The sequence below is a fragment of the Hemicordylus capensis genome, chromosome 1, assembly GCF_027244095.1.
Source record: "Hemicordylus capensis ecotype Gifberg chromosome 1, rHemCap1.1.pri, whole genome shotgun sequence".
NCBI classification, from domain to species: Eukaryota; Metazoa; Chordata; class Lepidosauria; order Squamata; family Cordylidae; genus Hemicordylus; species Hemicordylus capensis.
This window is the reverse complement of record NC_069657.1, coordinates 52,627,141-52,639,762: the sequence shown is the minus strand read 5'-3', so window position 1 is coordinate 52,639,762 and position 12,622 is coordinate 52,627,141. Positions and strand designations below refer to the sequence as shown.

Sequence of the window (12,622 nt, the reverse complement as noted above, 5' to 3'; positions counted from 1 at the left end):
TGACTCCCTAACTGAGCTGACGGAGCTGGTCACGGAGTTGGTGTTGGAGTCTCCTAGACTTTTGGTGCTGGGGGACTTCAATATCCACTTTGGGGCTGGCTTGTCTGGTGTGGCTCAGGAGTTCATAGTGGCCATGACAACTATGGGCCTATCCCAATTAGTTTCTGAACAAACTCATGTTGCCGGCCATGCACTCGATTTGGTCTTTTGTTCGGATCAGGGGGTGTTCTGTGGGTGGGGGACCCAGTGGTTTCCCCATTGTCATGGACGGACCACTACCTGGTTAAGGTTGGTCTCACAGCCGCAATCCACCCCTGCAGGGGGTGGTGGACCTAATTGTTTGAAAACCCTAACCTGGTTTTCAGGGTTTTAATTGTTTTGATAGTTTAATTGTTTTTTAAGATGCTTTTAAATTGGTGTTTATATTTGTATTTCTATTTTAATTGTTTTTAATGATTTCTGTTTTTTAATTGTAAACCGCCCTGAGCCAGCTCGGAAGGGCGGTATAAAAATTGAATGAATAAATAAATAAATAATAAATAATCCCCATCCACTGTCTCTCAAGGAACAACTGAAACTGAATCTGCCTTGTCAAAAACAAACCCCTAGCCAGCCAGAAATCGAAACCTAGAAAAGACTAACACTAACAAACTTACCTTGTCCTTTCCCCCTTGTTTTTGTTCTTTCTGTTTGTTTGTTTGTTTATTTGCTTGCTTACTTATTTTCTTCTTTTGGAAAGAAAACAAAAGTTTGCTGCCTTCCCTCGTCTGAGCCTTGTCTTCTCAAGAGCTGCTTCCAAAATCCCCTGGATTAGAAGCATCTGTGTTAGCCCCATCACTTTACCCTGATAGAAATACTGGGCTATTCGCTCATGTCTAATACCCTGCTTTGGAATTAGTGAGCAAAAGCACTAATGGGCTCCCTCCTCCACCATCCCTCACACCTTCCCTGGCTTCTGACTTGCAGCTTGCCATTACATCTGAGCAAGCTACAGTTCATGCAGATCACATGTAGTGATGTAGTGGCAAACAATGGCTTGCTTCAAAAGTAGTAGCTAGAAAGAAGGCACTGTTCAAGGCTTGCATCTAAACTAAGCCAGTGTTGGTTGGTTGATTTTGTAGACTGAATGAATCCATATTTATCATATGTATCTGCCTTGTCCTGTGTCAGACCATTAGTTCATCTAGTTCAATATTGCTGACAAACACCACCCCTCCTGGATGGGGTCTTTACCAGCCCTGCCTAGAGATGCCAGGAATTTATCCTGGCATTTTCTGCATGTAGAGTGTGTACACTACCACTGGCCTACAGCCCTTTCCAAAAAGTGTTGCAATGTTGACTCAAGGTCCGTTTAACCATTGTAGACTCTAAAACATTTTTCTGCTGCTGCATAGGCAGTTATGAGGTATGGTAGAAGTACTTATAAAACCAGATGTTTATAGCCTTTTATTGGAGAACTATTGAACAAAAATTGTCTAGCATAGCTCCAGGGCACAAGGGCAGTTCTGACAATATTCCCCCCACCCCCAAGCTGTTCCATGTGATTAAGTGGGACATAATTGCATGGCTGTCAGGACAAGTGCACACTCACATCGTCTCCCTTTCTTATGTGGACCCACAATTGGTTCAATAATCTTCCAGTGGAGATCACATTGCATCTTATTGGCAATGTGCAGGATTTTTAAAAAATGCTAAATTTTATTTGTAGTCTAAATAATTCTAATATATAGTACACATCATTACAAAACTACAACTTCTTCTCTGTGCCATACAGTAAGTCAGTTTTCAAGCTAAAGGTCAAACTAGATATTGTGAGGCCTATGTGTCTGCCACCATTGTAGAAGGTCTGTGTGGAATAGAGCTGGTCTTGTGGTAGCAAGCATGACTTGTCCCCTTAAGCTAAGCAGGATCCGCCCTGCTTGCATACGAAAGGGAGACTAGAATTGCGGGCACTGTAAGATATTCCCCTTAGGGGATGGAGCCGCTCTGAGAAGAGCATCTAGGCTCCAAGTTCCTTCCCTGGCTTCTCCAAGATAGGGCTGAGAGAGATTCCTGCCTGCAACCTTGGAGAAGCCGCTGCCAGTCTGTGTAGACAATACTGAGCGAGATGGACCTATGGTCTGACTTAGTATATGGCAGCTTCCTATGTTCCTACACTCAGTTTCCTTTCCCTCACCCAACAATAAGTGCCCCATGAAGTGAGGACTAAAGACAGTGAGTGGGATGTGACTAGACATTACCAAGAAGTTCTCGGGGCTGGGGGGGCGGGCGGTAGAGAGATTCAGGCTGCAGCTGCATGTCCTTCATAATATCTAGTTTGGCCCTAAGGAGATGCATTATAGGGGACTTGAATTTGAAAAACAAAAGGTTGCTTGGGTGCTTCAGTCATTTGACATGTTTAAAGGACCTCTCTTGATCTGTATCCATATATTAGTGCATTTAATCTAGAAGCCTCTCTTACTTTCAGTAGCCTTTCTTACTTTCAGTGTGATCAAAAGATCAGAAAATAAACATGCCTTTTTCTAGTTATTATACACTTCCCCCTTCAGTCCATGATGCATATAAGATTTACATTTTACAGAGGGGGAAAGAGGCAAAGGATGCATCTTCCTATCTGATGAAGGAGGGTGCACACTGCAACATGGAAATGCAAAGGATTGAACCTGGGCCTTTCTACAGGCAAAGCAGATGCTCTACCACTGAGCCACTCTGCTAGGTCCACCAATCACATGATAGCAAAGTGGCAAAGACCACCCAGGCAGGCTGATGAGCAGATGACAAAGTCCAGCCAGGAGACAAGTGGGCTATTCCTTCAGCTTCTAATGCAGAATGTAGCCAGGATGCCACCTGACTATTGTAGCACAAAGTACATATGATAACATCATTGCATTTTATAATTGAGAAAAAGAGAGTAACCTAAATATCTGTATGCTTCATTTTTATATGTAAAAAACACTTGCTGTATTACAGCTCTAGTAGAAGAAATTCATTCTGCTCAAAGGGGTCGTGATGAGGCTATCATGGCGAGACTGAAGCTGGCTAATGAAGAGAGAGATGATGCATGTAAACGAATTAAAGTATTGGAACAATCCTTTGAGACGTATGTACTCAAAATTATGTGTGTGTTAACTCATTGTTCAAGTATCCTGTGTCTCAGGAAAGAGTGCTGTTTGGATCTGCCCCCTTTTCTCCTTGTGACAAATAACATGTATGCATGTACTTGTACAGAGGAGTATTTCAGATTACTCCCTACTTTGGCCACTGCCAATCCAAAGGACAAAGGCTGCAGCTGCAGCTCTGTACCCAGTTACGTTTACAACATTCTGTAGCACTGTGTTTTCATTCTTGGATGCATGACTGCAGATTGTACCTGGGAAAAGTGAAAAGGGAGGAAGCATTTGCTGGTTCCTTAGCAGTTGCATGACGTTTTCCTAAATGAGAATGAGCAAAATATCTGGCTGGAGACCTTTTATGCAGGATACGAGGACTGACCATTTAGCCCTGTTGGTCCTCTTAATACTTGGATGCCGGTCATTTTGGCATATGTCCGGTGGTGATAAATATGAATGAAAACTGCATTTGTGCTACCCTAGGTAATGAAAGTTGTAAAGAGGCTATTGGCTTATTTGTTGCAATTTTTGTTATTGATTGAGGTCAGTCTTGATCCTGAGACAGAAAACAAGGTGAGTGACTATGGATATTGAGGGTTGGGAAGTGGAATCCAGCATTGATTTTGCTCAGGAATAAATCATGGGAGTGTGACATTTTATACAGGGGTCCAGTGCTTGGACTACAAGACTGTCGGTCAGAAGTTTCACTGTACAGAAAATCAATCAAGCCTTTGAAGTTAGTAGATGTGTTTCATCAGGAAAACTCCAGTTATTAAGGAGACCTAATCAGTTCATGTATCTCCTCATCCCCCATGCCTTCCTATGCAGCAATTTTTCTTCTTCTTTAATTTAAAATGGAATCATCTCTTTTAAATAATTGTGTGTATTTTTTCTATCACATTAGCAAAATGAAGGCTTTGTATGCATAAAATGGAGCAATTGTAAGTGGTACATCAGTACTGACTATAATGCCGTCCATCACTTGTGCAGACAAGGGCTGTTGTATTGACTCTTGATGTCATTCATAGAAAATGAGTTCAAACTCCAGTCAGTCCAAATTTGAACACAAAATTTTAAAAGGTCAGGATTGTAGCTCATCTTTCCATCAGCCTTAGAAATCAGCTGTCTCTTAGACACACTTGCTGAGGCCATGCTTGAGGCCATGCTTATGACCATGCTTAGAAGTTGATAATCACCGCTCTGCATCATAATTTGATCATTTGCAAAAGTTATGCACTAATGTAGAAGAATTGAACACCATGTCTACTGATGGGAAGCAAAGAGATAATCATAATGAATATAATGTATCACTTCAGCCAGTCATGTAAATGATCTCATCCTGTCTCAACATGTGTACAATTTAAGATGAGGTATAGCTGATTTTAATTTGGTGGTCCTAGAAAATAAGATACAAAAGTAATGAGGATGTACAATTTATTGGAACTACACCTGTTGAGCATGTAAACATTTAGGATACATATCATTCTTCAACAAGGAAACCAGCTTACTTGTTTTGGCCAAGTAATTCAAATTAAACCGTATATTTAAAAATATATTGTTCTATAGTTTAAATATGTATGACCATCTTAGTCATTACAACTATATGTTGTAAGTAACATTCATTCTCAGCTTTATATAGAGAATAAAAACAGGTTGCTTACCTGTAACAGGTGATCTGGAAGTGATCCATTGAATCCATAAGAAAATGGGCAGATCGATGGGAGAAGGGTCGGGTCGACTTTTTGAAAGGGTCAATCTCAGTCTGTATTTTTAAAGTTCCGTATTTTTCTGTATTCCATTTTCTGTATTCCGTATTTTTCTGTAAATTTCTGTATTTTTAAAGTTCTGTGCTGCCTTGACCTCGATGCCAACCCTTCTCCCATCGATCCGCCCATTTCCTTATGGGATCAATGGATCACGATCCAGATTATATATTATTGTATATAACTCTATATAATATATAAAGAATAATCAAGCTGACTGATAATCTGTATAACTTGAAATTTGTCATCCTCTCTCAGCAACAGAAGTTGACAGTTGTGGCTTGTGCTTCCAAAAAATGGGACCCACCCACCCCGCTATCTCACTCTGTCTATATGTTCCCTTGGCCCCACCCACTCAAAGCTGCTCTACCTGCTTCACATCAGGTGTATCCATGGAGATCTTCATATCAGCCATGATATTTAAATAGAACTTGCATGTGCTGAAGTTCATTTTCCTCCAGTTTTCCCTCATCCAAAATCAAATTCTTCCCCTACTGTAGGTGTCCAGAGGGGAGCAATTGCTCCTTCCCCAGAATGAGCCAGTCCCAATGAATTCAATGGGGCTTATTCCCAAGTGAGTGAGTACAGGATTATAGCCCCCTCTCATCAGAAGAGGGGGCAGATGCCCATAACCCCCACTGCAATTTTCCCATTTCCAGATCCCACCAAAACAACTTTCCCTCTTAGAAATTAACTTCCCACCAGGTTCCCCCGTGTCCTTCCTCAAAACACATGTTCCAAATTTTCTCTTAGTCCCCACTAAAAGAAATAAAATCCTCATCTGCACACACATGCCACCAGCTCTGATTTCGCAACCCAATCCAGAATCTTTTCTCTTTTCCAACCCCCAGGTGTAAAGGAGAAAAAGCATGTAATTTAGTAAGTGATGGCTTCTGCCATTCATACCTTGGTGATCCAGCCTTCCATGACCAGCCATGCTTTCTCAACCAGTGTGTCACAAAATTGCAAGTGCCTACACAGCATCAAATGATTAGGGGCATACAAGTAATGAACCACATGAACCCCTCTTCTCATACTGTGTACAGTGTATGCACACATCTGCACACAAGTATAGTCATTCACATATTCAATGCACATACAATAGTACACTTCCTATCTGTACCCTGCATTAGAGGGGGTCTGTACCTAGGTTCACTTTTAAAGTAATGTATGTAGAGTCATTCACACAATCGTGTGTATGTGTACAAACCTGTATGCATACATAATGTAACATCTGAATAGAGCTCAGATTATCACTGGACAGTTCGGTATATCTCTACAACCAGCCGAATTGTTGTATGACTTTTCCCAGCATTTGTCTTTAGATCCTGCCCCATTTTAAGAGATAAAGTATTGCATAGGGATTTGCTGGATACTGCTCTTTCTGAGACCCCTTCAGCCCCCTATGCTACCTAAAACAAAACTGCTTCAGAAACTTGGAAGACTTTCCAGAGCATCTCCAAATTTAACAAGAGGAACTGCAGTCAAAATAGAAAATTAAAGAAGTCAAGCAGAAATCTTTGGCCCACAGGCCAACCGTGATAGGCATGAGACCATAACTTGTTTAGCTGCCATCATTCTGCCTTCCAAAATGTTTTAGTGCACATTTCAAACTGAACCTTCTATACAATTATTAATATGGTTTTCTCATTGCTTATCATTTCTATAGCCCAGAGTGCAAACTTATCAGCTATTAATGTGCAAACCCACAGAATGGTTTTGACAGAACTGTAAACGTATGAACACAACTATTTTCTATAAAATATCAATAGTAAAAAATAATAATAATAACAATGGGGAAAGCTTTGTACCAATTCCTGAATTAAGGAAAGGAAACACCAGAAGCTATCCTTTACATATAATTTCCAGCTGGGATGAAACAGCCAGTTTTGAAATAAGTTTTGTCTGATGTTCTTACCTTCTGTTGCAAAGTTGTTTTTTGTTTTTGAAATAAGGTTACATTTGGCAAACCAACTTCATCCTACTTTCCACTGACTACTTGGCAGTAAATTATATTAAAGGCAGTGGGATTTACTTCCAAGTAAATTTGTTTAGGATTGGTGTATCAGTGTTTTGTTTCATTTAGGAATGGGATAAACAAAACTAAAATGTAAAATGTCAGGTAAAAGTTGTAGGTCCAGAAATAAATAAATAAGAGCATCTGTGCTCGTGCCGCTGGGGAACTTTCTTCATCTAAGCACATATGAACAATTGATCCTTGTAGTCATATATAGCAGTAAACATTAATAACTTAACATTCTGAAGTCGGTACTGAAGATATGGAGCATTATTGAAAGATGGAATCGAGCAGGTGGCACTTTAATATGTTCAGTGTCATGGTTGACTCTAAAGACTAGTCGAATGAAATTACTTGAGGTTCTAAAGATTTAAAAAGCGAACTCATTTTGCTGCACTAAGGAAATGCTACTGATCAGGCTTTCTGTGTCCCTTTTTTCTAGGCTAGAAAATATTAACCCTGAAGAAAATGACATGGTAAGCCATTCTCTGAGGAGATTTCTTGATGTCAGTCTTATATCTTAGAGGCTTAAGTTCAATTGAGTGGGTTTCAGAAACTAAGATGTGGGGAAAAGAAGAATTGACACACTAATAATGTACATCTTTGCTGCAGTATGAAAATTCAATAACTTCACTCAGTCAATTTACAATTCACATGTGCCTATTAATTAAAACCCTATATTAAATAAAATATATTAAAACTTCTTGTCTGACTAACATATAATGCTGTTGGTAGACATTACAGGAATTACTGAACAGAATAAACAATGCAGACACCAGCATGGCTATACGGCGGAGTGGAGCTATAATTGTCGATCGAATATACAGGACCCAGGAACGGAAAAAGAAAATAACAGCTGAAGAAATGAATGCAGTTATAGAAGAACGAGATGCTGCATTGGCTCAAGTAAGTCAACATTATTTTATAAAGGATTCATTGACATCTCCCCTTCTCTTCATGGCTAGGAAAATGAATTGTTTTCCAGGAACATTTAGCTTTTTAGAAAACATTTTGCACACACAGCCACCCAAGAAATTATTGCAGTGATTATATAAAGGGAATTGTACAGACTACCAAACTAATTTTTCAAAATAGAAGCTATAATATTATTTGAATAAAATGCTGACTTTAGATTATATAAAACCAAGAGAAACAGAAGCCCCAAACACTGGAGAATGAGATTAAAATCTGAGATGACCTTTATAAATTAAAAATATGAAATATAAGGAATAAAATTTAAATTGGGCACAGACTTCTGTAAAGTAATAAATATGGGCAGGAGGTGGTTAGAAAACTACAACTGTGTATATAAAAATTGTAATGTATAAATGAAAAATGTGAGGAAAGTGGTAAGGTTCAAGTGCGAGAGAGTAATAATTTATTTGAATTATTGTGAGAGACAATATAGATGTGAATCAACAAGATAGAGGTGTTTTTTTAAAAAATCTCCCCCACTCCCAGAAGCTGCAATACTGAAGAAGGGGATCTACTGCTCCCTCCCTCCCAGTACAGTAGACAAAAAAGTAGGGAGAGGCTTCCTCTTCACCATGGGTGCACAGTTCAGATCCACCAGCCTCATTGGGGACATAGTTGTGAATAGGATTGTTTTCTTGGTAGGGGGGTGGTTTACAAGTAGGCATGGTATTCAGGGTCTTCTAAGTTGACTCTGTCAAGGATTGTTTATAGGGCAGTGGAAGTGAAGGAGTGGGGAGGGTGGTGATTGTGGTGTATGGCAGTTGGCCATGAGGAAGCATCCCTAAAATGCATCACTTTGCAATCTGGTTGGAGGGGAAGGAACTCACGTGGCATGTGTGGTTTGCCCTAACCTCCTACATAAATGGGAGTGAGTTGATGCAAATAAAACTGTTTGAGCAGGCCTGGAGTGGGGAGTAAATGACAGTAAAATGAAGAAAAGAAAAGTCATCTGCCATTTTCAGAGCTCTGAAGCAGGGAGGGGTTGTAGTTCTGGAGGAAGATGTCACAGGTAACCTCAGAACACCTTTCTGCCTGAGGCCTTATTACTCTCCAGGCTAGACTTGGAGTCCACCACAAATGCTTCCATTAAACACAATTAAAAAGAAAGTGCACACATTTTTTGTATAATATATAAAATGTATTTGTTTTGTTTAGCAAACGTACAAGTGGTGGTCAATGGATGGGATGGGTGAATATTAAATATAGCGGGGGGGAGCGCGGGGAGGATGACAGTGAACCATTGTTCCTTTATCATTCTTCCTTCCTGCAACCTGGCAATTCAAAACATATTGTCTTTCAATAGAATATTGTTCTCCATTTCAAAAAGGGGCAACAGCTACAAATACATTGGACATTTTTACTGGGTATAAATTTGGCCAAAGAATTGTTCACACTGGTTTTGTTTGCTTCAAAGGTGGCTTTACTTGTGTGAGAAAACAGAGGTGAACATAATGATGGACTGTATGAATCCCAAACCAATCTTGCACTGGGGAGGAAGTAATTGCAGTGGGAGCCAGGCATAGATCTGAAGAGGGGACAAGCCTCACATAACCAACCTCACATATATTCCACATGCCTTCTCTGGGGATTTCCAGAGGCAGCCTGGAATATATCTGTGCTTTCAAAATGCAAATTATGTGCTCCAACAATGTAATAAACTTTCATATGTCATATTCCTTCAGTCATCCTTTTCTCCCTAAACAAAAACTCTTATTCATAAGATACTCAATCTAGCCCCATCAGCCTTTCCTGAAACTACTAGTATTTTGAAAGATATGGTATGGAGAACTGCTAGTTTTTGCTTGCCAGCGTCTTCGCCCTGTCTCAGATAGAATTATTGTCTTGAGGTTTAAGGGAAAAAAGCAAAACACCTCGTTCTCTTTCAATACATACAGTCATCCAGCACAATTCATTGATAGTCATTCAGAGCAGATAACGGGAAGTATTTTATGCTATCTTTAACTTATAGAATGAATTACCACAAGATAGGATAATATGCTCTAACTTCATGTAGGGATGTGTTGAGCTGAGGTCGAGCTTGAGGTCGAGCTGGTTCACCATCGAACTGGTCTGCCTCAAGGGCTCACCCTCGAATCAAGTCCCCATGCCCCAGTCAGCTCAGGGCCAGCTCGGGGATTCTAATGTTAAATTATTTATTGTTTAGAATGACTCACCAGCAGGTTCGGCCTCGGGGAGTACTGGCGCAGCCGTGAGTGGGGAGGCCTCCGACATCTCCCTCCAGCCTCCCCACAGTTCTCTAAGATCCATTGCACCCCATTTGGGGGCCATCTAGCCCTTTCCCCAGTGGCGGCAGCCATTTTGGAGGTTGCTACACATGAGCCCTGGCCATTTGCGTGGCGTGGGTCATGACCTGGCTACATAAATGGCCAGGTTACATGCACGGCAGCCTCCAAAATGGCCACCGCCGCCACGGAAGGGGCCAGAATGGGCCAAAAACAGACTAAAATGGCCCTTAGAGGACCTGGGGGGAGGCCGGCGGGTGAGAGGGAGACTGCAGAGACCCCCCACAGCTGCACCAGCACCCCTGACGCCGCCAGACCCACTGATGAGTTTTAAAAATATAAACTTTTTTAAAAATGTTAGAACCCCCAAAGCCGAGCTGGGTGGTGGGGATGTTGTTCGATGGCACAAAACCGAACATAGCCGGTTCTGTTTGAGTCCAGCTCAGACTCGAAACAAGCAAACTGGTTTTGTTCACACCTCTATCTTCATGAACCCTGCTGCTTATTTTTACATTTATATAGAATCCTTCATCCTAGAAGCCCAGACCAATATTAAATGTGAAAAACATTTAAATCTGTAGTAATAGGCCTCAAACTCCCTCGTTAAAAGCCTGAATAGAAAGGCCTGTTTTTAACTGATTTCAAAAAATCAGGAGGTGGCAATGGTAGTTAATCTCTTCTGGGAGGGTGTTCCATAGTCTGGAAGCAATTGCAGAGAAGGCCTTGTTCAGTGTTCAGGAAAGATGAGCCTTTACAGGCATCAGCCTGTGAAACAGAATCCTCCTAGCAGATCTTGTTAGATAGGTAGATTTGATTGGGGGTAGTTGTCTTTTAAGTTATCCTGGGCCTAAACTGTTTAGGGCTTAAGTTAAATTATAATTACTAAATGGAACATCTGTCTTCAGGAACAGTATGCCTCTGATTATCAGATGCTGAAGACTAAATGCAGAGACTTGCATTTTGGGTGGTATACAAATGTGTTGAATGAATGAATAAATGAATGGGGGATGGCTATCAGCATGCTTGCTTGTGCGTTTTTCAGTTGTTTCTGGCTCGCTACTATTGGAAACAGTATTTTGATTGACCTTAGTAGTGGTGGCTCTTACCTGAGGGCAGAGTGGGTAGCACCCATCTGAAAATGTTTGTCAGTCATTTTACCTCCTCTGTTTGACTTCTGTAACCATTTCTCTGACTGCCTTCCTGTCTGTGCCTCTTCCCTGCCTCTAGTGTGGGCTACATTACCAGAACGTTGCAAAAATGAATAGGAGCACACAGATGTTCAATATTGAATATTAATGAGGTAGGAGCCAATTACAAGGATTGTCTTTAAAATGCCCTGAACAGCAATCAGAAGGTGGTATGCTGATTCAGGCAGCCATCAGAGTGCCCAGAGAGTGGGGAAAACTTTTTATTTTCTATTCGGTAATCTTTTGCATTGTCTGGACATTTATCCCTTATACAAAACTATGGTGCAGCCACACCTGGAGTACTGTGTACAATTCTGATCACCACATCTAAAATACAACATTGTAGAACTGGAAAATGTGCAGAAGAGGGCAATCAAGATGATCAGGAGCCTAGAGCACCTTTCTTTTGAGGCAAGGCTACAACACCTAGGGCTAAAAGACGGTTGCGGGGAGACATGATAGAAGTCCATAAAAATCATGCACGGAGTAGAGCAAGTGGATAGAGAGAAATTCTTCTCCCTCTCACATAACACTAGAACCAAGGGTCATCCCTTGAAATTGATTGCCGGGAAATTTAGGACCAGCAAACGGAAGTATTTTTTCACACAACACATAATCAACTTGTGGAATTATCTGCCACAAGATGTGGTGACAGCCAGCAACCTGGATGGCTTTAAGAGGGGTTTGGATAACTTCATGGAGGAGGGATCTATCAATGGCTTCCATTCGGAGGGCTATAGGCCACCTCCAGCCTCAAAGGCAGAATGCCTCTGAGTACCAGTTGCAGGGGAGTAACAGCAGGATAGAGGGCATGCCCTCAACTCCTGCCTGTAGGTGGGCCACTGTGTGAAACAGGATGCTGGACTAGATGGGCCTTGGGCCTGATCTAACGGGGCTGTTCTTATGTCCCAAGGGGGATCCTGTAGAGAGTGTGGTGGAGAAGTCAAGAGGGAAAAGAAGGGTAAGGAAGGAGAAAATGAAGTTGTTGCTGAATAAACCTGTAGTTAAACCTACTTAAGATTTCCTTGTGTGTATGAGGGAAGCAGCTATAAAACATTACTCAGAGGAATCCAATCACCATTTTGGTTAGAGACCAGGCAGGCTGGCTGGCTGTTGGTAAGTCTGATCTTTTTCTGGCTTCTTTGTTTGTTTTTGGAGGAGTGGAGGAATGTAACCTCTGCTTTCTCTTCCTAGTTCTCTGATCTGTATGCAAAGCATTATGACTCATTCCCAAAATGACATGCCATAAAACACTGAAGGGAACAGCAAACTGCAAGACTGGACTACTTACATTAGAAACTGGCATAAGAAGCCAGAAAACTCTTTC

General features: G+C 41.2%; 1 protein-coding gene across 13 annotated transcripts in view; it reads left to right on the top strand.

The window, feature by feature from the left end:
* The window catches only part of MIPOL1 (mirror-image polydactyly 1), a 324,358-nt gene that overhangs the window by 123,680 nt on the left and 188,056 nt on the right, over positions 1-12,622 (top strand). For all 13 annotated transcript variants that reach the window (XM_053275029.1, XM_053275075.1, XM_053275066.1 and 10 more), the window contains 3 exons: positions 2,971-3,100; positions 7,333-7,366; positions 7,626-7,796. In XM_053275029.1, the coding sequence (XP_053131004.1) occupies positions 2,971-3,100; positions 7,333-7,366; positions 7,626-7,796 (335 nt within the window). The remainder of the gene's footprint in view (positions 1-2,970; positions 3,101-7,332; positions 7,367-7,625; positions 7,797-12,622) is intronic.